This window comes from Salmo salar, chromosome 19 (assembly GCF_965601325.2).
Source record: "Salmo salar chromosome 19, fSalSal1, whole genome shotgun sequence".
Taxonomy (NCBI): domain Eukaryota; kingdom Metazoa; phylum Chordata; class Actinopteri; order Salmoniformes; family Salmonidae; genus Salmo; species Salmo salar.
Window position 1 is genome coordinate 18245222 of NC_138309.1, and position 27797 is coordinate 18273018.

The window sequence follows — 27797 nt, forward strand, 5'->3', positions numbered from 1 at the left end:
ATAATTGTCTGAATTTTTTATTTATTTCTGCATTTCCTACACTCATTTGAGATTATTTCAGCACTGCCACGTAGAGCTGCACGATATGGGCAAACAATCTAGGCCTTATTTTTTACCAAATGTTATAACTGTGATTTGACTTGGGATTTAGAGAAAAACACTTGGGTGAACTGTTGGAATCATGGAAATAGATAGATTTTTAGAATGCAATAGTGGGCATTTTGAATTCAGTGTTTGACATGACAACGAATGAAAATGGCAGGGAGGAGTTATTGTGACAGGGTAGGAACCAAAGTGTTGATGAGTGTTTCCTAAGGGACCCTATAATCATTGGCTACATTCAATGTTTTCTCTTAGCTACTTCATGTTGATAACATATTCTTGCTTCGCATATGCCTCTTTGATTGAGAAGATATTGTTGCACAAACAACATGCAGGGGTAGGTCTACTCAATCGCTAGTATTATCAGGCTGTAAAGCTAGTTACGTTTGCTCTGACTAGTGATTAGCATTAGCGGCTAACAAGATTTAGGCCCAACTTAATAAGAAAAGATGAACTAGCTTGCAGATGTACGTAACACAAACTAATAGTGTAATTATAGAACACTAGTGGATTTATATTAAGAAGCAAAATGAAAGCAGCATCATTGTCATCAACATTGTTGCATGTGCTGTATTGACCATGCAGAGACTGAACGCAAGTGTCTCGTGGTAGAAGAACAACAAATGCTTTCCTTGAGTGACAGGGGGTGGGGCTAGTTCTGTATGGAAAGTGGCATGGAGAGCGAGAGACCGGAGAGAGGTGACTCACGTAGCTAAGTAAACCATAAAAATGGATGTAACACACAGCGTATCATATTTAACAATCCAAACATTCAAGTACCGTTATAGAAAGTAAAGCCCAAACCAGTCCGTACATCCATAGCGGTATATCGTAAAATACGGAATAGCCCAGCCGTGGTTGATATCATAGAATTCCATTTAGAATTGGATAATAAGATTTCCATGTTTCATTCTGTTAAGTTCATGCATTGAGTCTGCCTATATCTCATGCCATATAGAAATGCTGGAAGTAATACTCTAACCAGACAAGGCTTTAACTTCACACTGCCATTAACATGCCATAGGGACATTCATAGAAAGTTAGCAAGTGCCACCAGAGTAAGATTGAATTCTCCATTAGTCTGTGTCAGTACAAGCTAGATGTGAAGTGTAGAGGTACTTTACATCCCCTCAGGAACATAGCACAAGGTTAACACGCAAGCACGCACACGTGCGCCCCCCCCCCCCCCCCCACACACACACACACACACACACACACACACACACACACACACACACACACACACACACACACACACACACACACCGCACGCACGCACGCACGCACCAAACACACCACAGACACATACACACACACACCACACACACACCCATGAGAGAAATAATGTCAAGTTTAGCTTAGCTAAGGCGTAGCCCAGGGCGATGTTATTCACACACACTGTAAAAGATCCTACAGAGGACTTACCATGTTAAGCTAATGTGTTTGTCAGATCTAAAATATGGGTCAAAATGAATGAGAAGCTTTTAAGTTTTTCCCAGACAATGAAGCCATAACATAGGAAGTCCCCTTGTGTTTCTGATATTCTCTGTACAGCACTTCACTTGTCATAGATTCTAAACACAAGATATCAGGGAGTTGCCTATGCATGAATTAACGTTTAAGGTTGACTAGAGAGCAGAAGACAATCTCTTGAGTGTGTGTGTGTGTGTATATTACACACACACACACACACACACACACACACACACACACACACACACACACACACACACACACACACACACACACACACACACACACACACACACACACACACACACACATCCCCTACATACTATGCTTCCACATGTGGCTGTGTTTATTGTGTGTGTGTGCTTAGTTTGAGGCCCGTGCTGTGTCTTTAAATTGTCTGGTTTGTTTGTGGCTACAGAGGCTGATGTGCAATATGGATGACGTGTGGAGGGCAGGCTCGGCCAGAGCTCGGGGTCCATGTAAGCTGACAGTCACACATTGTAGTTGGGCTGCCTCCGTCCTGCCTGCTCCCAGCCTGCTGCCTGCCGCCCTCCTGCCTGCTCCCAGCCTGCTGCCTGCCTCCGTCCTGCCTGCTCCCAGCCTGCTGCCTGCCTCCCTCCAGCCTGCTCCCAGCATGCTGCCTGCCTCCGTCCTGCTTGCTCCCAGCCTGCTGCCTGCCTCCCTCCTGCCTGCTCCCAGCCTGCTGCCTGCCTCCCTCCTGCCTGCTCCCAGCCTGCTGCCTGCCTCCCTCCTGCCTGCTCCCAGCCTGCTGCCTGCCTCCTAAGGCCAACAACATCCCCATGTTTAGTCACAGCTCTCTGGGAGCTGGGTTAACCAACAGAGCTCAGGGAATGGACCTCCTGCTGAATGAGTTGATGTTGCTGCTGTGGCTTTACACACACACATACAACTGTGCACACACACACAAGATAATGATGCTTCTGTGCTGTCTCCATCCCTTACTCCTAAAGGCCCAGATTGGTGGGTTTGTCCTACCAGAAGCAGAAATGTTGCTGTGTGTCACAGTAATTGGTTGAAGGTGTGTCCTTAACCTTCAGTGGCTGTGAGACTGTACCCTTCTACTGTTGGTGGTGGCCTTTGATGGTTGGCAGGCATTCTCTCTGGGTGTGTTAAATCAGCCCAAACAACAGACAGCCATGGCTGTGTTGGAGTGAATTAAAACTAAATTCATCATGAACACTAGTCTTTCCCTCTCCCTCAGCTACCTTTGGAACAGTTGACATTTAAGGAGGAGTTTTTCTGTTCTGTGATGGAGAGGGGAGAAAAGTGAAAGGTGATGAATAATACATTGTCCCTCTCCTCCTCTGTTCCTCCTCCTCCTCCGCTGTTCCCGTGAAGCAGTGTGAGGTGGTCTGTCAGGGAGACGTTGATGGTAGTGTGTCAGTCTGGCGGTGACACACAGAGCTTGTTATTTGTAAGTGTGGTCGGTCGGTCACTACGCTCCCCATTGTTTAACCCCAAACAAAAGACAAACGCTACCGCCACAGAGACCCTCTTCTCTACTGCATAGTGGAGTTACTTCATCAAGCCCAAGGGAAGGCTCTACTCTGAAGAGTGTTCTCTTAGAGAGAGAGAGGGGGGAAATGGAGATGGGGAGATAGAGATCGAGAGAGAGAGAGAGAGAGAGAGAGAGAGAGAGAGAGAGAGAGAGGCTGTGTTAATTCTGCCCCCAGGGAGAGACATCGACTGCATTTTATGTCAAACTGCGACAGATATTCTGATACAGTGGGGGGAAAAAATATTTGATCCCCTGCTGATTTTGTACGTTTGCCCACTGATAAAGAAATGATCAGTCTATAATTTTAATGGTAAGTTTATTTGAACAGTGAGAGACAGAATAACAACAACAAAAAATCCAGAAAAACGCATGTCAAAAATGCTAGAAATTGATTTGCATTTTAATGAGGGAAATACGTTTTTGACCCCCTCTCAATCAGAAAGATTTCTGGCTCCCAGGTGTCTTTTATACAGGTAACGAGCTGATATCAGAACAACATGAGGAGAGAAAGGGCTCCTCCAGTCTAGAGTTGACTGAGCAGAGTTACTGTAGTGTTGTTGTGTTGCTGCTCTAATGATAATGATGTTTTCTCTGTGGAAGGTTAGAAAGTCAAGTGAACCATTGTACTGCTGTCTCCTATCTCCTGGCTGTTCTTCCCTCACGTCTCACTCATTTCTCTCTTTTCAGACTGTATTGTGGACCCACCTCTCTGTTCTTTCTCTCTCTCTCTCCCTCTCTCTCTCTCTCTCTCTCTCTCTCTCTCTCTCTCTCTCTCTCTCTCTCTCTCTCTCTCTCTCATATGATGCGTTGAGCTGTTATCTCTCCACTTCTTTCTCCATCAATGTGACCTCTCTAGGCTGGGGTCATAGGATCAAATGTCAACAGTCCACTGCCTGGTCACTGCAAATCTCTCTTCACAACGAGCTACATTCAACACTGTGATTAATATTGTCAGTCTGTGTACACTGGTTTCTCTGTGTGTGTGTGTGAGAGAGAGAGACAGAGGGAGAGAGAGTTTCACTCACGTTTATCTGTGCTCATCAGTGTTCATGTCTCTCCTCCCTCTATCTCTGCTCTAATTGGAACATTTTCTCAACTTAATTGCGACTTTCTCCTTGGCATGCAAATGTTGTTCTCTGGCTCGCCTAGCCTGCCCCCTCTCCTGCTCCTCTCCTCTTTCCAATTAAGATCCAGACAGAGATAGGGCCGCTCAAAGGTAGCACGCTATGGAGGGCTGGGCCCACCACTGCCCCAGACAGGGGGATATTGAGTGGTTGTGACCCCAGCAGAGCACCACCTCGCTGGGCATCACACCCACGTATCTCCCCCTGTGAACTCTGTGGAGGTGTCCTTGATGAGAGCAGTCACTACAGAGTGTGTGTGGTGTGTGTGTGTGTGTGTGTGTGTGTGTGTGTGTGTGGGTGGATCTTTGGACACTGGCACAACTGAAACTCTTTATCAGCTGTTCTGATCAGATCTCCTCCCCATCGTTCTAGAAGCCAAGGGGAGGCATATTGTGTATGAGTGTGAATATTAATTTAGAGATTTTATCATCCAATATCATGCTTCGTCTGGCCTGTTCGTAGTGTCCAGAGCCAAGTCTCTATTTTATGGCAGTTAAACCAAAGGGGTATATATTTGTGTAGTAGTTATCCATTATCAAGTTTTAACATCATTTAATAACCATATATTGTTTTGACTTATTTAGAGCAGAGATATGGATTGCTATTGATGTACTGAATGTTTCTGAATGGTGATTAACTGAGACCACCAACACACACACCTTCATCTTCAGTCTCTCACTCCTGTCCTCTCCTCTCTTCCTCCATCTCTCCCTCAGCTCCCTCAGTCCGGACACAGAAGATCCGGAAGATTCCTTTCAGAGGGAGGGGTTTGGACGCCAGAGCATGTCAGAGAAACGCACCAAACAGTTTGGCGACAATGCAAATCAGCTTGAGATCATCAAGACGCGCAAGTCCAAGAGCATGGACCTAGGTAATAACTACTGTACAAGACCAAGAGCATGGACCTAGGTAATAACTACTGTACAAGTCCAAGAGCATGGACCTAGGTAATAACTACTGTACAAGTCCAAGAGCATGGACCTAGGTAATAACTATTGTACAAGTCCAAGAGCATGGACCTAGGTAATAACTATTGTACAAGTCCAAGAGCATGGACCTAGGTAATAACTATTGTACAAGTCCAAGAGAATGGACCTATGTAACAACTTCTGAACAGGTCCAAGAGAATGGACCTAGGTAACAACTACTGAACAGGTCCAAGAGCATGGGCCTAGATAATAACTACTGTACAAGTCCAAGAGCATGGACCTAGGTAGTAATTACTGTGGGCACCTGGGCCCAGATTCACAAAACCTTCTTAAGAAGAAATTGCTTCATAACTGCCATTTTTTCCCTTAACTATAGACTTACTGTAAGAAGAAAGTTAAGCAAAGTTGCTATTCTTCAAAAAGGTGCTTGGTAAATTTTATTGAGCTATTTGTTATGTTTCTCCTTAAGCAAGAAGTTAAGAAGAAATTAGATTCTTGATAGTAAAGCTTCTGAAAGCAATTAAACATGTTTATTTCACTCTCAAAATTTCAGTATTGATTATTTTAAACCCAAGAACATGTTTTAGCACAGTCATTTCAGTAAGAGATATGCTAACATGATTGCTATTGCTAGCTAGATAGCTTGCTAAAACAATTGACAAGCAACAAGCATCTTAAGATTTATAAGAAGATATTTGAGAAGTTTGTAAAAAAGTTATAAAATCTTAAGGTATTATTGAGGAATTGCACTTATTGACTTCTTTTTTTTTTCTTAAGAAGCTTCTTAAGTTTTTTCGTGACTTGTTTTGTGAATCTGGGCCCTGGTTGGTTAACACCAACACTCCAAACCCCTGGGTCCTCCTTCAACCCCCCTTCCACATTCCACTCTGTCCCTTAACATGTCACATTGTAAACCTGTGCCCAGTGGCCCATTGTGAAACATGGGTAAATTATCTGCAATGTGACTGTACAAAACCTTATTTTTTCCTAGCCCTTCGAGACTGATAGGAACAATTGTCCTGGAACATCACCATTAGGGTCAGCGTGCAGTTTTGGTGCTTTGTGAAAGATCCTGGGGATGGGAATAGACAGACAGGTGATGTGGGATGGAATGCTAGTCTTGACGAGAAACATGCTGAGGAACACTTCAAGCCACTCCCCAAAGGACCATCTGGCTCTGCACCTCGCATCATTGAGTTATCATGACAGATAACAGACATTTTTATGTCTTTAGGTATCTAGAGTCTTGACCTGACAGGACTTTTATCCTCCAGGGACTAGCTTAGCAGTTTCCCTCAAACTCTAAAAGGTATAAAAGTTCATCACAAACCCAGAGTCCTCAAACTAAGTCTTAGTATAAAAATATGTAATAATCCACTCTGGCCGATGGATGGGTTTCACTGACCGAGTAGCTATTATTCAGCAAGATCCTGATCATTGTGAAGGGCATTATGTTTTCAATATCAATGAAAGTTCAAATGATTGGAGGAAGTGTTTAGATCTGATGAGAAGTCCATAGGAAGCTGAAAACCGTAACCTGAAGCTTCTATTTCTTAGTAGCTAAAGGTCTCATCATCGAAAAAGGCACACACTATCATGGTTCATCAAAAAGCTTTTTAATTGTACCACTAAGTGCTGTCAGCAATTCATGTTTTTTTTTCTCTCTAATGAGAATTTTATGAGTGAGGAAAAAGGAAGATCACTTATCGAAAGCTTTATGCTAGCTGTTGTTGAATAGACAGTTTTACTTTGCAAATAACAGCTAATGCCTCCAAGCATCACTGGGAGCATTAAGATGGGCTTGTCAGTGATAGATTATCAAAACTCAGGAACCCATCGGGCACATCATGACGAATCAGATGAGGCATCGGAATATGACCGGGCATAACCGCATGTCAGAAATGAGCGGAACATTCCCTCGCCGTCGGGATCTCAAGCGCTTCTCAAACCTGACAAATCACCCTCACGTAGCTCTTAGCATGTTTAACAAAGCTATTTCTCCACAGAAACTGTTTTTCTTTGAAATATTTCTAAGTAGGGTGTTTTTCTCCCCTCGTTAATCTCGTTTCAGGAGCTCTGTGCCAAATCAGATCAGCGTCAACAGCTAACGTTTCATGACTTTCATGACCCATCTCCATAAATATGTGCTAAACACTAAGCTGCCCAGACACCTTAAAGTTTTATTCCATTTAGATGTGGAACAAGATTGAGAGGAGGAGAAAATAAGGGGCTGAATACTGCACACCTCTCTGTGGCTGAGAGGAATATGCTAACACATTATACCCAGTCAGCCTGAATAATCCAATGATCGACAGAACTGCATGGTGTTTTAATATCTCTCCACTTCTGATTGTTATTCCAAAAGCTCTTCAATAGTCTTTCTCTTCCTCCCTTTTCACAGTGATAATATGCATGTTGGCTGACTAGGCTAGCCTTGGAGACTGGCCACAGTAACACAAAGACTAATTCAAACCCTTTTCACACTAGTTGCTGGAACCACATCAGAGTGTATGGTTCTGGTTGCCACGATAGTGTGAAAAGGGTACTAGAGATGCTCTGGAATGGTGTTCTGATTTGGAATGTGGAATGTGGGCACTAACTAACCAATCACACTTGTTTATGCCTCTTTAACAGTATCAGACGAGTTTAACTCCCACCTCACCCCGAGCACAGAAAACATGGAAGGTAAGCACTAACCACCAATCAGGGCGTATTGTTCATCACCACCGCCACTGAACCGGCTAATCGCACAGCACTTTGGAATAACAAGCTCATCTCTGATTGGCTCGTCTTTTTGAGTTGGGGTCAGATGTCAAGAGAAGGGTTTGAGAAAGGGGCGGTATTCTTATTGACCCCTTTGCCATCACATAAAGGGTAACTTTTGTTTTTCTCTTTGCTCTTTGTCTGATTATTCCTCGGCCAGAGAAATGGAAGGATATTTATGATGCCATTTGAGGTAATTGCAGTGAGCACAAAAAGGGTTTTCATATTTTGTAGGGAGAGAAAAAGAGAGTGGCATGGTGTTGAATAGAGGTTTGGCAGCAGTTGTCTGAAACGTTGCCACCATGCTTGTTCTGTAGTGAATATGATAGAAGAAAACATTCATTATGCCGAAAGGTGTAGGGGTAGGGTTGTGAGGAGTGAGGCAATGTAGTCCCATTTGAAATAGAGATGCTCAATGCCAGTTGGCCTCTTTAGCTGAATGGAATTAATCCATCAATGACAAGCCAGTGTGTTCTCACCTTCCATTAGTACGGGTCTACTACAACGTGTGTACTCACCAGGCACAGAATGTGTTGAGAGCTGAACAATACATACAGCACTTTTACTAAACAGCAGCCAAAATCTATTCTTTCTCCTACCTATTGCACATTAGTGAAATAAATACAAGTGATTCACTGAATGAGAAGGACAGGATCACAGCCTAACTACAGGTAATCTATACTGAACAAAAATATACAGTGAGGGAAAAAAGTATTTGATCCCCTGCTGATTTTGTACGTTTGCCCACTGACAAAGAAATGATCAGTCTATAATTTTAATTGTAGGTTTATTTGAACAGTGAGAGACAGAATAACAACAATAAAATCCAGAAAAACGCATGTCAAAAATGTTATAAATTGATTTGCATGTTAATGAGGGAAATAAGTATTTGACCCCCTCTCAATCAGAAAGATTTCTGGCTCCCAGGTGTCTTTTATACAGGTAACGAGCTGAGATTAGGAGCACACTCTTAAAGGGAGTGCACCTAACCGCAGCTTGTTACCTGTAAAAAAGACACCTGTCCACAGAAGCAATCAATCAATCAGATTCCAAACTCTCCACCATGGCCAAGACCAAAGAGCTCTCCAAGGATGTCAGGGACAAGATTGTAGACCTACACAAGGCTGGAATGGGCTACAAGACCATTGCCAAGCAGCTTGGTGAGAAGGTGACAACAGTTGGTGCGATTATTCGCAAATGGAAGAAACACAAAAGAACTGTCAATCTCCCTCGGCCTGGGGCTCCATGCGAGATCTCACCTTGTGGAGTTGCAATGATCATGAGTGTCACGACTTCTGCCGAAGTCGATGCCCCTCCTTGCTCGGGTGGTGCTCAGTGGTCGACGTCACCGGTCTTCTAGCCATCATTGATCAGTTTTTCATTTTCCACTGGTTTTGTCTTGTCTTCCTACACACCTGTTTCCAATCCCATTAATCATGTTGTGTATTTAACCCTCTGTTTCCCCTCATGTCCTTGTCAGAGATTGTTTGTGATGTTATGTTACGTGTGTTTTTGTATCCGTGTGCGACGGGTATATTTTACCCATGTTATTTTGTACTTTGGTTTTGGGGTTTGTTTTTTCATTAAATACTCCAGATTTACCATACATTTACATTTTAGTAATTTAGCAGACGCTCTTATCCAGAGCGACTTATAGTAGTGAATGCATACCTTTCATACATTTTTTTCCCCGTACTGGTCCCCCGTGGGAATCGAACCCACAACCCTGGCGTTGCAATCACCATGCTCTACCAACTGAGCTACAGTTTGGTTTCTCCTGCGCCTGACTTCCCTGCCACCCACATACACGAATATGACAATGAGAACGGTGAGGAATCAGCCCAGAACTACATGGGAGGATCTTGTCAATGATCTCAAGGCAGCTGGGATCATAGTCACCAAGAAAACAATTGGTAACACACTACGCCGTGAAGGACTGAAATCCTGCAGCGCCCGCAAGGTCCCCCTGCTCAAGAAAGCACATATACATGCCCGTCTGAAGTTTGCCAATGAACATCTGAATGATTCAGAGGACAACTGGGTGAAAGTGTTATGGTCAGATGAGACCAAAATGGAGCTCTTTGGCATCAACTCAACTCGCCGTGTTTGGAGGAGGAGGAATGCTGCCTATGACCCCAAGAACACCATCCCCACCGTCAAACATGGAGGTGGAAACATTATGCTTTAGGGGTGTTTTTCTGCTAAGGGGACAGGACAACTTCACCGCATCAAAGGGACGATGGACGGGTCCATGTACCGTCAAATCTTTGGTGCGAACCTCCTTCCCTCAGCCAGGGCATTGAAAATGGGTCGTGGATGGGTATTCCATTATGACAATGACCCAAAACACACGGCCAAGGCAACAAAGGAGTGGCTCAAGAAGAAGCACATTAAGGTCCTGGAGTGGCCTAGCCAGTCTCCAGACCTTAATCCTATAGAAAATCTGTGGAGGGAGCTGAAGGTTCGAGTTGCCCAACGTCAGCCTCGAAACCTTAATGACTTGGAGAAGATCTGCAAAGAGGAGTGGGACAAAATCCCTCCTGAGATGTGTGCAAACCTGGTGGCCAACTACAAGAAACATCTGACCTCTGTGATTGCCAACAAGGGTTTTGCCGCCAAGTACTAAGTCATGTTTTGCAGAGGGGTCAAATACTTATTTCCCTCATTAAAATGCAAATCATTTTATAACATTTTTGACATGCGTTTTTCTGGATTTTTGTTGTTGTTATTTTTGTTGTTGTTATCACTGTTCAAATAAACCCACCATTAAAATTATAGACTGATCAATTCTTTGTCAGTGGGCAAACGTACAAAATCAGCAGGGGATCAAATACTTTTTTCCCTCACTGTAAACGCAACATGTAAAGTTGTTGGTCCCATGTTTCATGAGCTGAAATAAAAGATCACATACATTTTCCAAAAAAGCATATTTCTCTCCAATTTTGTACATAAAGATGTTTACATCCGTGTTAGTGAGCATTTTCCTTTGCCAAGATAATCCATCCACCTGATAGGTGTGGCATATGAAGTAGCTGATTAACCAGCATTCTCATTACACAGGTGCACCTTGTGCAGGGGACAATTAAAAGGCCAGTCAAATGTCCAGTTTTGTCACACAACACGATGCCAGAGATTTCTCGAGTTTTGAAGAAGCGTGCAGTTGGCATGCTGACTGCAGGAACGTCCACCAGAGCTGCTGCCAGATAATTTAATGTTAATTTCTCTGCCATAAGCCGCCTCCAACGTTGTTTTTGAGAATTTGACAGTACATCCAACCGGCCTTACAACTGCAGACCATGTGTAACCATGCCAGCCTAGGACCTCTACATCCGGCTTCTTCAAAACTCATTCAGATTGGCTGGGCCTGGCTCCCAAGTGGGTGGACCTATGCCCACCCATGGCTGCGCCCCTGCCCAGTCATGTGAAGTCCATAGATTAGGCCCTGGAATTGATTTAAATTGACTGAGTTCCTTATATGAACTGTAACTCAGTAAAATTGTTGAAACTGTTGCATGTTGCATTTTAAAAGTTTTGTTCAGTATATGACCCAGCTATTTTGACGTAGAGTATTGCTCTCATGTCCATAGAAATAGAACACATTCTAGTTCTGTGATCGCGTCACCAACACCACCAGCACCACCAATGTCATGGCTACTTAGCCAAACAATGACAATGCCTCTGATTGAGATGTTGAGTCACAGTAATGATAATGGGGAGTCCTAAGTGACATTATGATACATGTAGAACAGTGTGGATTGGAGGATATAGGACGTCCTCTGGTCCTCCTAATGAACCAGGGTTGTGTCCCAAATGGCACCCTATTCCCTATATAGTGTACTACTACTTTTATAGGGCTCGGGTCAAAAGTAGTGTACTATATAGGGAATATGGTGCCATTTGAGACACAGCCCAGGAGTTGGCAGAGACAAGGAGCCTGGTCGACCCAGGGCCGCATCTCTTCCTCAGGGATACCAGGACATGGCCCCGCCACGCCACCCTGGGACTATTTTTAGCTTAATTACCCTTTTAACGCTGCGCTTTAAACCCTCCACACACTGAATACATTAGGCATAATGGAGCCCCTGTCCTCCCCGTCCATACAAAAATCTTTACATGCAAGGATGAAGTGGTTGTGAATAATGGTGGTGGGAGCATTGCTCCTTGGCTGCTTTCCAAATGGCACCATGTTCCCTATATAATGCACTCCTTTTAACCAGAGCACTATAGGGCTTGGTCAAAATGTGTGCACTAAATAGGGAATTATTGTGCCATTTTGGACGCACCCATTGTAATTATACTATGGGGCTGCTGGAGCTACTACCGTAATAATCACTAGTGATTTATTCATATAGTTTGCAATACCTCCCTTTAACGCTTAATGATCATCGCTCTTCTCCAATTAAGTGTCCTCCTGGTTGCCTTTGGTTTCGCCTTATTACTGTAAGAATATATTGCACATTCATCTTGGTCACTAATATTTGCTGGTGCGTTTTGGCCGTTTTTTTTGTATGTGTGTCGCATCTTTATGCTTCCCCCTATTTCTCCTCTGAACGTGCGACGTGCGGTGAGTGTCATACCTGTGTCGGTTTGCGATAGGGAATATGTATTATTTCTTCCCCAATGAGCAGAAGACGTGGCAGCGTGGGTTGGTTGTGTGATAGGACCTGGCATATTGAGAGCTGTCAGTCAAAACGTCCCTGGAGAGGTTCTGAGAGATTCAGATGAAAACAAAGGCAACGGCACGGACCAATCAGAGGCCTCTGTGCCATTCCCAGACAGAAACACTACACACCGCTCTAGCATGATTCAGAATACGAAAGGGTGATAATTCCCAAATTCGGAGAATGGCAGATGAGCGAGAGAGCGGCAGATGCCATTTGTGTTTCCATAAACTCTTGTATCCGTCCGTGGGTTTATCCCCCACAATCCTATTGTGTCAAACATGCACCCGCCCAGCTTCGGTGTGTGCTCTATTCTGTTTGTCTGGATTTATGCATAAGCTTCCAAAGCCTCACATTTACATGGCATTTGGAGGATGTTGATTAAGGCACATCCTCCAGCATATGGAGAATTATGCCACGTCCTTACCGGGGGCTGTAATTGCCTGTTATTCATGTTTTTGATGTCCGTCTGTCCTCCCATGTCCTTCATCTGACACAAGTGGTTCTTTTGAGAAATGAATCCAGATGATTTCCCCTTCCACCCAGGTGGTACGATAAGATGAGCAAATATCCTTCATTGTCATATAAAATGAAGTCAGTAATCAGAGATGTGCCTTTGCTTTCCTGAGGAACAACGCAGTTAAATGGCTGTCCTGTTCCCGGTGGTGCTTCACAAGGGTACCTGTAACCCTGCTGACATTTCAAACACACAGTAAAGTTCTGTTTTACTGTCTCCGCCAGCTGGAAGATGTGGATCCACTTACTGGTGATGTTGCATCATGCAATTGCTCTTCCTTTAAGCATGCATCTGAGTGGTTAGCAGTGTGGCCCTCTGCTGAACCTACTGGTACTGGTCCAAAGTAGTGCACTATATAGGGAATATGGTGCCATTTGGGACACATCCGTGTATCTGTGTAGTTGGTAGCATGGTCCTCTGGGGCCTGCTGGGAACAGGAGTCTTTATTAGCTGTGACAGGGTTATTATGGAGAGCTGTGTACAGGCCTCAGTTTATACATACAGTAACAGCTAACGACTGACCTCGGTACAGCCAGACGGGGGAGTAGTGACCCATGGACCAGTGGATCCAAGCAGCGCTGAGAGACAGGAGACACACATCTTGTCACAGTAAGGTCAGAGGTTAGTGGCTTGGATGACCCGAACACCCGTGGTTAAGTTTCCTCCCCTAGTCTAAAAAAACATGGTCAAGGATTCCTCCCAAATGGCATCCGATTCCTTATACGCTGGGAAGTGTACTAATTTTGACCTGGGCCAATCGGAAAAGTAGACTAGAATAAAACTTTATTGTCCATCCAGGATGGACATTTTTCTTTGGCATCACCTTCTAGTAGAAAAGCAAAATAGTGCACTAAATATGGAATAGGTTTCCATTTGGGATGCATCCCTACACTGCTGAGAAGTAAGTCATCATTGATCAACAGAATTCCTTTTTCCACAGTCGTTCACTTCTGTAAGAAGCAGATTGTGATGTCACTTTGATATAGAAGCGTTTGGCACGGTTCTCGGCTAATCACGAACGTAGCCACTGCAGGTTTACTTGGCTAAAGGATCAAGTAGAGATTAGCAGCCTGGCGCTTTCAGACAGTAGAAGACGGGCGTCTGAAGCTGCTACTGCTTGTGAAATTATGATAACAGTAGCAGGCAACACATGGATTACTGTCCTGGGCTGGCATGTTGCCTTCTATATCGCCTGGAGTCCTTTAGACTTCCTCTCCTTCTCCCGATCTCCCCTCTCAAATCACCTGTAATTACTTCACAACCAACCACTCTACTCCTCTCTGACTTATAAATGCTTTTCAGAGGGAATATTCATTTCATAAGAGGGAGAAGGAAATAGATTCTTTATTGTTTTCTTTCTCTAATGGGGGTTTATTTTCTTATCCCTAATCTGTGTTTGGCTCCGTGTCTGTTCATCCACAGATCCACTGTGAGAGCTCAGCAGCAATAGGCCACGCTCCGTTTAGGGCCCTTAAAACAAGTCAGGGGTGTTATTGATGACTGAAGGAAACGTGGGGGGCAGAAGGCCGAAACGAGACTGGCTAGCTGGCTGGCTGGGTGTTTACATGAAGCGAAGCTGCATGGAACCTGGCAGCACATGTTTTGGACCTGAGGGGTCTAAACAGACAATGCTGGTCTGTGGATCTCATTCCCATATGCACAGTCCTTAGAGAGTCCTCAGCTTCCACTGAACGGTGGTCAAAACCCAGACAGGACTAATTCAATCAAAAGTTTATCAACTATCTATTAACTGTTTCCTCGTTCAAAGTTTCTTATTAACACGCTGGTTAGAAGCAGATTTAAAATCTATTCTGTTTTGTTGGAAGGTGGTTGTTATTGGTTAATACAGCACAATGAAGAATAAGTGAATGGATGGGGACAGAAAATCCAAATGTCTGCTTGTTTAACATGGCTATCTGGTGAGGCCAGAGCTCCGGGGAACTGACTGACGCCGCCTGACAAAATTAAATACCAATACCCTCAGTCTCGCTCCACTTCCATACCTTAAACAAACACACAGCAGCCATTGGAAAACGAATGATAGCTGTCTAAAGGTTTATTCCAGAGTTAGATAAGTTGCTGTCCAACACTCAAACTGCTATCCATCTACAGATCTGGAGTCTTGCAAGCATACCTATCAGTAAATCTAGTGCTAGTGTCAACAGTCTTCCAAGTGGTGGTTATACCTGACAAGAAAAGCAAACAAAAGAAAGTGTTCATATTGTGCCATATATACAATCCCCTTTTAGAGTTACTTACAACAGACTGCCCGTCTTCTGCTATGGTTGTTTCTTCATTATTTGCATGTTAATTACATGCATTTTGCATGAACGGGATCCATTATAAAGCATATTTCAATGAAATTAGTTGTCACGGGTCCACCTGTTTTGTGCCATCAGTAATTTCGTTCTGTACACTGTGATGTCATACTTCGCTCACATCTTCCTCTTTCTTTGTTGTGTGTGTGGTTTGGGTGAGGGTGAGGTAGGCTACTTGTCTTGACAGGAGTTTGTAAAGATTCCATACACGTTTATCTCTACTTGATCTAACAGGTGGCTGCTGTTGGCAACAGTTTGGGAAATCTCTGTGTTGTAAAAGGCCCACCTGGCTATAGCTTGCATTATCTCTATACTAGAGCAATCCCATTTTGGGTATGGTGTGGTGTGTGACCCTGCGTTCATATTCGTTATCTCCCATCTGCACAACCTTAATCTTCTCGTTTTGAAGTGAGGCTGTTTGTGTCCTTTAAAAGCCTCGTTGCGAAGGGCTTTAAAAAACGGATTAGACGCATGGAAGGTTCAGAGTAGTGACATCGAGGAGGCCACGGCAGTAGGAAGTGAATGGGCTGTGTTTGGGCTGTCTACAATACTTCTGATTATCCTCCCGTCTTCTAACGCGTTCTCCCTCCTCCCCTCTAACTCTGCATCCCATCCTCACCCTATCCTCACTTCCACCCCTATCTTTCCCCTGTTCTGCTCTAGATCAGAGTGATGTTATGTTAATCTAATTTCTGTTCTGTAAACCATGGCTGCTCACTCTTGCCTACAGTACTGTACACACTTTAGTATATAGACATTTGGAAGCTCGCTGTGTTTTGAAAATGTAGTCAGTTTACAAGCACACATTTCAGGCACATTACACAGTCTGAGAAACTTTGTCAAACATTGTTGAAATGAGAACAAGGGTTTACTCTGTTTTCTCTTTGTCTTGCTCCTACAAAGATAGATAGATATACCCTCATAATGTTTCACACACTCCAATTCATCATTTATTTTCCAGATGAATTCCCACAGACTATAGCCCATCCCTCTTCTCTTATAGTGAATTACACGCCAAGTGGAGGGTTATACATCATATCATTTTCTTTCGGTCTTAGGAAACTAGGAAAACTTAAATGATTTATAGCAATCAGAGTTCAGCGCAGAATATAACGTTTCAGGACACATTTTCAGGGTATGAATATCACACATCATAAAATCTTTGTCTATTTCCTATATAGCGCACCACTTTTGACCAAGGCCGTAGGGTATTAATAGGGTGCCATTTAGGACACGGTCAAACTCAGTTGTTCTTAGACCTGTGTTCGGACTTCTCCTTTATCAGACTCCTCGACAGCAGAAGCAGTAGGACCCTCCCTGGGCCTCAAGAAGTCCTATAAAGACTATATAAACTTATTTAGGGCATTACGAGTCTTTGTCATGCATAGGAAGGCTTTATGAATGCTACATATCACCACTCTAAGTCAAGTGTTACCACTTCTCCTTCCTTCAGGCTCTTCGACAGGAGAAACAATTGGTCCCTCTCTGGGCTTGAAGAAGTCCAGCTCCCTGGAGAGCCTCCAGACTGCCGTTGCCGAGGTTACACTCAACGGGGAAATTAACCTCCACAGGCCACGCCCACGAATCATCAGGGGGCGGGGCTGCAACGAGAGCTTCCGGGCAGCCATCGACAAATCATATGACAGGCCAGGAGTAATCGTTACTGCTATGGAAGAGTGTGACCTGAAGGGAATGGAGACATGTGAGTGTTAAGTGTTCAGACTGTAAGACCTTGGTTTTATAAAGCATAACTCATTTTATGTGTAGTTTATAGACCTCGGTTTTATAAAGCATAACTCATTTTATGTGCAGTTTATAGACCTTGGTTTTATAAAGCATAACTCATTTTATGTGCAGTTTATAGACCTCGATTTTATAAAGCATAACTCATTTTATGTGTAGTTTATAGACCTTGGTTTTATAAAGCATAACTCATTTTATGTGTAGTTTATAGACCTCGGTTTTATAAAGCATAACACATTTTATGTGCAGTTTATAGACCTTGGTTTTATAAAGCATAACTCATTTTATGTGTAGTTTATAGACCTTGGTTTTATAAAGCATAACTCATTTTATGTGTAGTTTATAGACCTTGGTTTTATAAAGCATAACTCATTTTATGAGTTATAGACCTTGGTTTTATAAAGCATAACTCATTTTATGTGTAGTTTATAGACCTTGGTTTTATAAAGCATAACTCATTTTATGTGTAGTTTATAGACCTTGGTTTTATAAAGCATAACTCATTTTATGAGTTATAGACCTTGGTTTTATAAAGCATAACACATTTTATGTGCAGTTTATAGACCTTGGTTTTATAAAGCATAACTCATTTTATGTGTAGTTTATAGACCTTGGTTTTATAAAGCATAACTCATTTTATGTGTAGTTTATAGACCTTGGTTTTATAAAGCATAACTCATTTTATGAGTTATAGACCTTGGTTTTATAAAGCATAACTCATTTTATGTGTAGTTTATAGACCTTGGTTTTATAAAGCATAACTCATTTTATGTGTAGTTTATAGACCTTGGTTTTATAAAGCATAACTCATTTTATGTGTAGTTTATAGACCTCGGTTTTATAAAGCATAACTCATTTTATGTGTAGTTTATAGACCTCGGTTTTATAAAGCATAACTCATTTTATGTGTAGTTTATAGACCTTGGTTTTATAAAGCATAACTCATTTTATGTGTAGTTTATAGACCTTGGTTCTATTAACCTCTATGGGCTAGGTGGGACGCTAGCGTGCCACCCGTGGTGCACTCCATCAACAGCAGGTGCATTTCAAGAGCGGCAAATTTGAATCCAAATAAATGTCAAAATTCAAATTTTTCAAACATACAACTATTTTACACCCTTTGAAAGATAAACATCTCCTTAATCTAACCACGTTTTACGATTTCAAAAAGGTTTTACGGTGAAAGCATAAATTTAGAGTATGTTAGGAGAGTACATTTACAAGAGTTGTGTGTAATGTTTTGTCAATTCAAAGACAAGGTCACCAAAACCATAAAACCAGCTAAAATGATGCACTAACCTTTTACAATCTCCATCAGATGACACTCCTAGGACATTATGTTAGACAATGCATGCATTTTTAGTTCTATCAAGTTCATATTTATATCCAAAAACAGCGTTTTACTATGGCATTGATGTTGAGGAAATCGTTTCCCTCCAATAACCGGCAGTCAAGTCAGCGTCACAAATTAAATAATTAAAATTAGAAAACATTGGTAAAATATTATATTGTCATTTAAAGAATTATAGATTTACATCTCTTGAACGCAATCAACTTGCCAGATTTAAAAATAACCTTACTGGAAAATCACACTTTGCAATAATCTGAGCACTGCGCCCAGAAAAATACGCGTTGCGATACAGACTAGACGTCATGTTGGGGAGATCTAAAATCGAAAATACTATGTAAATAATCCATTACCTTTGATTCTCTTCATCAGATGTCACTTCCAGGTATCACAGGTCCATAACGAATGTAGTTTTGTTCAAAAAAGCTCATCATTTATGTCCAAAAATCTCCGTCTTGTTAGCACATGATCTAAGCCAGCCGGACTTCTCGTCATGAACGAGGGGAAAAAATATATTTACGTTCGTTCAAACATGTCAAACGTTGTATAGCATAAATCATTAGGGCCTTTTTTAACCAGAACATGAATAATATTCAAGGTGGACGAATGCATACTCTTTTATAACGTATTGGAACGAGGGTACCCAACATGAACTCGCGCGCCAGGTGTCTAATGGGACATCATCATTCCATGGCTCTTGTTCGGTCAGATCTCCCTCCAGAAGACTCAAAACACTTTGTAAAGGCTGGTGACATCTAGTGGAAGCAATAGGAAGTGCCAAAATATTCCTCAGCCCCTGTGTTTTTCAATGGGATAGGTTTAAAGGCAATACAACACATCAGGTATCCACTTCCTGTCAGAAAATGTCTCAGGGTTTTGCCTGCCAAATGAGTTCTGTTATACTCACAGACACCATTCAAACAGTTTTAGAAAATGTAGGGTGTTTTCTATCCATATGTAATAAGTATATGCATATTCTAGTTACTGGGTAGGAGTGGTAACCAGATTAAATCGGGTATGTTTTTTTATCCAGCCGTGTCAATACTGCCCCCTAGCCCTAACAGGTGTTAAGCAAACCTATGTAGTTTCTGTAGTTCATGGTCAGTGTTAAATAAAGTAACTGGCCGATAGTTCCAAAATGAAACAATTTGAATATAGAAGGAGGATCCACCCATATAATTAAGCAATAAGGCCCGGGGGGGGGGGGGGGGGGGTGTATATGGTCAATATACCAAGGCTAAGGGCTGTTCTTACACACGACGCATCACGGAGTGCCTAGATACAGCCCTTAGCCGTGGTATGTTGGCCATATACCACAAACCCCAAGGTGCCTTATTGCTATTATAAACTGGTTACCAACGTAATTAAAGCAGTAAAAATAAATGTTTCATCATGCCCGTGGTATACGGTCTGATATACCACGGCTGTCAGCCAATCAGCATTCAGGGCTCGAACCACCCAGTTTATAATTACATATAGAACATTGATTTGCTAATATCTCTATGGATCCACCCCTCACTCAAGTTCTGTAGGTTTTCTCTTATACATTACTTAGTGAGAGGCATGCAGAAGGGAATAAGCATCCAATCAGCTTTTACATCAGTTTCCCATCAATATGCATAGGGTTAGTGTAGAAGTGAATTGTTCGAGACTGCTTCTCCATGTCTTCCCTGAGGGCTCACAGCCATTTAAACTGCATTGTCATTTATTCCAAGCAGACTACAAACAGAACAAGGAAAGCTCTTCCATTGTTTTGCCAACAGAACACACGAGTACTGCTTTTTTGCATCTTGGCTTATGGTCCTGGATGTTTTGTGTTGTAAGCTTTTATGTATGTACGTTTTTTTTTAATGTTGTGCCTAGATTCAGAATACATTCTTTATTTTGGGATTCAATAGAAGAGTTTGTCGTCATGTTCTCTAACGGTTCCTTTTTATTTATGTTTTTACTTTCTTAGTGTCATACACATTGGTACAGGTAAATCTGTAGAAACTGGATTTTTGGATTCTTTACATACTCTAACTGTACGGCCAAATGTATTGACTAAAATTGAGACCAGAAATAACTTAAATTCTCAAAGTATTACCTAGTCTCCCACTTCCCTTTGACTGAGCACGTCAGTTGGCAGGTGTTTCTTGACACAAAAGCATGCATTGGAGATAGAGGCAGGGATGTGTTACGTTCCTGAACAGGTAATACCCTGCAACGCCACCACAGTAATCACCAGATATATTTTTCATTAATTCTCCATGAATGGATTCCATTAAAGCAACCTGGGGAAATTTGAAAAAGAGGGGAATAATTTGCATGGAATTATTTGCATCTCTTTGTTCTCATAAGCTCTGTCTGCAAACCACTAAATGCTGTCTTATCTTGCCTAAGAAAAAAAATGGGACAAGCTCTACGATTTCCTCCTTCCTTTCCTCTGCCGAGGAATATTTTCTCTTCTCCCATGAAATTCAAATAACTCAGATTTTAGATGATATTATATCATCACAGGGTTTAATAGTCAACATTGACGGATAAGCCTTTCACTTTTCCTACAACCAATACTTTTATTCATATAAAATGAGAACGTGGCGTCGCCTTCTGCAAATGTGTCCCCACAAGATATCCTACCGAGCTACTGCATTCCCTTATATATGTTATCAGGGGTTTAATGTTTCTAAACAGAGATTCTGAATTAAAATCCCCCTATATTGTATGTTGAAATGAGCCTAGCAATTTTACATTTCAGTCAGAAGGCTCATTCACACACACACACTGAGATGAATCTCCCTTTTCTCTATTGAAATGGAGAGATTTAATGATACACTTTGATTGTAGTGTCAAAACATTTGCTGTCTGCGGCGGGCACACAGATCGTTTTAATTGCCCCTATTCAGTTCACTTTTCTGTGGACTCCCTCCTGCAATCTGAGCTTGGCAAGTACCTAAACTTTTATTTTCCCGAGGCTTTTTGATTGAAACACCATAGATTATTCTTGCTGTTTTGCCTCGACTCGTTCCTGTCAGTCTTTGTGTGGCTAATGTGAAATTAAGTGTTCTATCATATTTAGACCTTCATCACGGTTGATTTCTCTCGTTCTAATTTTTTTGGGCAACAGACTTTTAGTGGGCTGCTTGATAAAAACAAACCAACACACACACACACACACACACACACACACACACACACAGTGTTTTACATTCCCCCAGGAGGGCCAGTAAGATTACAATCTTTAGTGTGTTATCGGTGACAGCGTCATTAAGAGCATCTAACATTAGTGCTGTTGCTAATCTTAGCCATAATGGCCAAGATGCAGCTCAGTTCTGAGATATGCCGCCTTTGCACTTAACGAAATGATAAGCACGCCTCAGTATGAGTGATAGAATTGATATCTGTCCAGACCCTGTTAGTCTTATCATATCCCAAAGTGGTGATAGGCAAAAAAAAAAGAATATTTTTTTTGCATAATTGAATAGGGCTTAAACCACTGGATTCAGCATGCTATTCTTGTCATACACCGCCTCATGGTGAGATTTCATTTCAGTAATTTCCTTTGAGATGGATGCAGAAAGCAACCGCTGATAACTCGACGGAACGAGAAGAAAACAAGTCCTTGGCGCTTCATCCTTTGAAATGTGAACCAAGGTTGCGTTCCAAATGGCACCCTGTGGGTCCTGGTCAATCGTAGTGCACTGCATAGGGAATAGGCAATCATTTGGGATGCAGACCAATACTTTTCAATCACCACACCACAGCCCAGTCAGTCTCATCTCATCTCATCTAGCTATGCTAAAAATCCATCAAGGACTTACCTTTTTTATTTTCCTGATAAGAACCTTTCTTTTTTTCCCTGTCAAAGCCAGCCAATCAGGTAGTAATGTGCGAGACATTAATAAAGCTTAATCCCAGGGCCATCTACCTCACGCCTCATTGTGACGCATATACCACCGTAGGCATGCAGCCCATTGGAGTAGAACCCAGGCTATTTGCAATTAAGATCCCCATAGGCCTTCTCAGAGATTATTTAAATGTGAATTAGTGACAGATTAATTACAGACACGCTGCAGTGTAGTGGAAACCTTGAGTATAATCAACTCAGTTTCACTGAAGAGGGTTCATTTCAATATGGAGGTTTTCTTGGATGATGGAAATTTGAGACATAGTAGCGAAAACAGAGATAATGACAAACTAGCTACATATATATAATGCATGTACAGTGCATTCGGAAAGTATTCAGGCCCCTTGACTTTTTCCACATTTTGTTACGATACAGCCTTATTCTAAAAAAAACCTATTCTAAAATAACAACGTGAAAACAGTTTTTTTTGGTGCAAATTTAGAAAACATTTAAAACAGAAATACCTTATTTACATAAGTATTCAGACCATTTACTATGAGACTTGAAATTGAGCTCAGGTGCATCCTGTTTCCATTGATCATCCTTGAGATGTTTTTACAACTTGATTGGAGTCCACCAGCAGTAAATTCAATTGATTGGACATTATTTGGAAAGGCACACAAATGTCTATATGAGCTCCCGCAGTTGACAGTGCATGTCAGAGCAAAAACCAAGCCATGAGGTCGAATGAATTGTCCGTAGAGCTCTGAGACAGGATTGTGTCGAGGCACAGATCTGGGGAAGAGTACTAAAAATATCTGCAGCATTGAAGGTCCCCAAGAACACAGTGGCCTCCATCATTCTTAAATGGAAGAGGTTTTGAACTACCAAGATTCTTCCTAGAACTGGCCGCCCGGCCAAACTGAGCAATTGGAGGAGAAGGGCCTTGGTCAGGGAGGTGACCAAGAACCTGATGGTCACTCTGACAGAGCTCCAGAGTTCCTCTGTGGAGATGGGACAACCTTCCAGAAGAACAATCATCTCTGCAGCACCCCACCAATCAGGCCTTGGTAGAGTGTCCAGACGGAAGCCACTCCTCAGTAAAATGCACATGACAGCCCGCTTGGAGTTTTGCCAAAAGGCATCTAAAGACTCTCAGACCCTGAGAATCAAGATTCTCTGGTCTGATGAAACCAAGATTGAACTCTTCGACTGAATGCCAAGCGTCCGTCTGGAGGAAACCTGGCACCATCCCTACGGTGAAGCATGATGGTGGCAGCATCATGCTGTGGTGATGTTTTTCAGTGGCAGGGACTGGGAGACTAGTCAGGATCGAGGCAAAGATGAATGGAGCAAAGTACAGAGGGATATTTGATGAAAACCTGCTCCAGAGCACTCTGGATCTCAGACTGGGGCGAAGGTTCACCTTTCAACAGGACAACGACCCTAAGCACACAGCCAAGACAATGCAGGAGGGCTTCGGGACAAGTCTCTGAATGTCCATGAGTGGCCCAGCCAGAGCCCGGACTTGAACCTGATCGAACATCTCTGGAGAGACCTGAAAATAGCTGTGCAGCAATGCTCCCCATCCAACCTGACAGAGCCTGAGAGGATTTTTTTTTTTCACCTTTATTTAACCGGGTAGGCCAGTTGAGAACAAGTTCTCATTTACAACTGTGACCTGGCCAAGATAAAGCAAAGCAGTGCCTATTTAATTTATTTCTATTGACTGTTTTCGTTATATGAACTGTAACTCAGTAAAATCATGTTGCATTTATATTTTTCAGTATGTTAGACCCAAACAAAAACAATCTCTCTCCCTCCCTTTTTCCATCTCTCAGTGGAGGAGGACACCGAGGGGAGTTCTCGGTCAGGCCGGGATTCCATATCTACGGCCACCGACCTGACCCTGCCACCCGGCAACTCTGTAACCATGGAGAGGCAGGTGAATGGCAACGGCGATAAAAAGAGGGTGAAGAGCGTGAGGGACAAGAAGAAGCCTGAGAGAGATAAAGAAAAGGAGAAAGAAAAAAACAAAGCCAAGAAAGGGTTGCTGCTGAAGGGCCTGGGAGATATGTTCAGGTAAGGACCCTTTACCCTCCAGACCCAATCAAAACTCTTCTTCTGTTAATGTATTCAGTAAAACATTCTGGAGCATGACTAGAGCATTCCGGAGCATTCTGGAATCAGAACACAGAGTGTGTTCTCTTTGTGATTGGTATTGGAACTAATGGGGGTGAACCTCACCTTAAACTCTGCTGGGGTTAATGTCCAGGCAGCCAGGCCTCTGGCACATCTCAAGTGTTTTTTTTAATAAGGAAAGGATGTTTTATTCATTATGTGCAGTATCATACCCACCGAAACACATTCTCTGTTTGTTAAACCAGTGGAGAATGCACTGTACCCAGCCTGAGTACTAATGGGAATATGTGATTGGGTCTTATTAGAACAAAGGATAAAAAGCTTGTGAAGATTATGAACTTGATTTCATTAGAATCACTTTGCATGTATTTCAGATGCCCAGGGGCATTGCATTGTGAGTCATCTGCTGCTGTGCAGTCCTGGTTTGTGGCCTACAGCGTGTCAGGCTAATGGTGTGAAATGGGTAGAGATCACTCTGCTCTTGTTGGTCACCCATTGCTCTTTTTGTGTGACCAGTAAACAGTCCCCCAGAGGGGGTTAACTTCTATAAAATGCTTCCTGCATTAGGTGTATAGAGCTTCTCACTGAAACAGTACAGCAGGCCCTGGGGCTGTTCGTATCAACGTCTCAGCGCTGGAGTGCTGACTTTGGATCAGTTTGGCCTTTTAGATCACAATGAATAAGATTACACCAACAGTAAGGACCTGATCCTAGATCAGCACTCCTACTCAGAGATGCTTGATCAAATTGCTAATGCTTAAACTACAATGTGATCAGCACTAACCACTAATGTATGGTATTGTGAATCTGATCCTATCATGTACAGTAAGCTAACCCTCATCAGGTGAGGGATGGTGAGGGTGTATCCTACACCCTTAGTGCTAATTCAGAGAGCAGGGGGTCCAAGCGTGAGTGTTAGGGGCGCAGCTACCGCCACTGCCGTGAGGCTAATCAAACAGAAACCACAATTAATTATTTGGATTTTATGCTCATTTGAGTCCAGCATAAATAAGGGTGCTCACACACACACACACGTCTGTTATCATGCTATAAATTGTTTTCCTGCGGATTATCTTAATGGGATTAACTAGCGTATCACGGGGGACAGCTCCATAATTAACAATGAAACTACAAGTGTTTTGAGGTCATGATTCAGGAATTCAGAAAGGTTGCTTATCTGGGGGAGATTATTTTAGAATTACACATAGATGCACAAGCACACTAGTGCACACACACAAACAGGCACGTAAACATGCACACAAGCACACTAGTGCACACACACAAACAGGCACGTAAACATGCACACAAGCACACTAGTGCACACACACAAACAGGCACGTAAACATGCACACAAGCACATGCAAATAAACACACAAACCTCTGCCTTTACTATGTCTTACTTTGAAGTGAGTTTGATTAGTGAATGAAAGTTGAAATGTGAGTCAGTGGCTTTCATCTCTTCCTGTGTCACGACGCAATCGGCACTGCTGGCAAAGGTTGTTCCTCTTCAGCATCTTCTGCGGCGCTAGAGAGGTACAGACTATTCGCCTGGACCTTGCCGTGCCCTTCCCTGGCACATCATCTTTCTACATTATCTCTGAGTACCACAGCCACTTAGTAGTTGGCACACAGCAGCCCTCCCTGACACTCTCCCCTGCACCCTGCATTTAACTCCCGGGACTTCTGACCCTCTGTCTTATATTGGATATGCAAAGAGACAGCTCACCAAAAACCACTACTTACTTCTCTCTCTATCTCTCTGTCTGCGTCCCAAATGGCACCATATTCCTGTTATACTGCTCCACTTTTGACCAGAGCCCTATGTGCCCTGGTCAAATGTAGTGCACCGTAGGGAATAGGGTGCTGTTTGGGACGCAGCCTCTATCTCTTTCTGTGTGATGCTGGCTCACTCCCTCCCTGCCCTCAGTTAAAAAGCAGGCTTGGAGAGTGTTTTGTACTGAGTTAAAGGGATACTTTGGGATTTTGCAGTGAGCCCTTTTATCTACTTCCCCAGGGTCAGATGAACTTGTGGAAACCATTTTTACACCTCTGTGTCCAGTATGACGGAAGATAGCATTGGCTCACAAAACTATCTCTAACTACCATTAGAGTAATGGCTACCAGACACCGGCTAACTCTAGTTAGCAATTGCACTAGCGCTAGTTAGCAATTTACTTCAAACTGCATGCAGAAACATAAAAATGATATCCACGAGTTCATCTGACTCTGGGGAAGGAGATAAAGGGTTTCAATGACTATCCCTTTAAGGTGAGACAGGTGCAAGGCAATGGAAAGACACTGAGCTAAACTGTTCATATGAAGGAGCCTGAAAAATAGAACAATAATAAAATGCCAAGCTAGAGAAAGGGGAAGAGTCAAATATGAAGTGAGAGAGAGGGTGACAGAGAGAGAGAGAGGGAGAGAGCTGACAAATATTCAAAGAGAGAGAAAATTGGAGGGAGATAACGAGAAAAAAAAAGTGTGAGAGAGAGATGTTCGATATAATGTCAGTTTATTTTTTGATGTTTTGTTCTGACACTCATTGAAAATTGAGGAGTTTCATACACAGAGAGAGATAGCATGTCCATCCAGTTCACCAGCACATCATGAGAAATATTCCTGTTGCATACAAAACAGCTTAGAATCATCATCAGCCAATGGCATGACCAGACTTCATCATGATGATCACACATGCAACCTGATTGGCTTTAGCCCTTATCCCTGGGTGCTAATTTGCATGGAACAGGCCTTCAGCACATCAAACCAATAAGCCTCCCTGACAGAGACACACACACACACACAAACACACACACACACACACACACACACACACACACACACACACACACACACACACACACACACACACACACACACACACACACACACACACACACACATAATCCTTTCACAAACACACAGATAAACACACACACACACACACACACACACACACACACACACACACACACACACACACACACACACACACACACACACACACACACACACACACACACACACACACGCACACACATCTACTCCCCCTAAGGAGATTTGAAGGAGTTTGCAATACACTGCAATTTGAGCTCATCTGCATGCAAAGCTAAGGACGTGGCGCCTGATGAACATGCAGTGCACACGCTTAATGGACAGCCTGATTGGTAGTGCATTAAAGCCAGGGCCAGTGGAGAGTAGTGTGATATTGTAGAGAAAAGAAGAGTGAGATAGAGAGGGGAAGAGGAGGAGAGAAATTTGACTGCTTAAGCCGGAATAAAAGAACCCTCACAGTAAAATAGCTTCTGTTATTGAATGTAAAATGATCTTCTGCA

The 27797-nt window shown here is 42.7% G+C and overlaps 1 protein-coding gene across 2 annotated transcripts in view; it reads left to right on the top strand.

The window, feature by feature from the left end:
* Positions 1-27797, top strand: part of LOC106578541 (partitioning defective 3 homolog) — a 568924-nt gene that overhangs the window by 366220 nt on the left and 174907 nt on the right. The window contains exons 16-19 of one of the 2 annotated variants that reach the window (XM_014157480.3): positions 4935-5089; positions 7782-7832; positions 16860-17108; positions 24165-24405. In XM_014157480.3, coding sequence (XP_014012955.1) covers positions 4935-5089; positions 7782-7832; positions 16860-17108; positions 24165-24405 — 696 coding nt within the window. The remainder of the gene's footprint in view (positions 1-4934; positions 5090-7781; positions 7833-16859; positions 17109-24164; positions 24406-27797) is intronic. The other variant, XM_014157481.3, reaches the window with a different exon arrangement.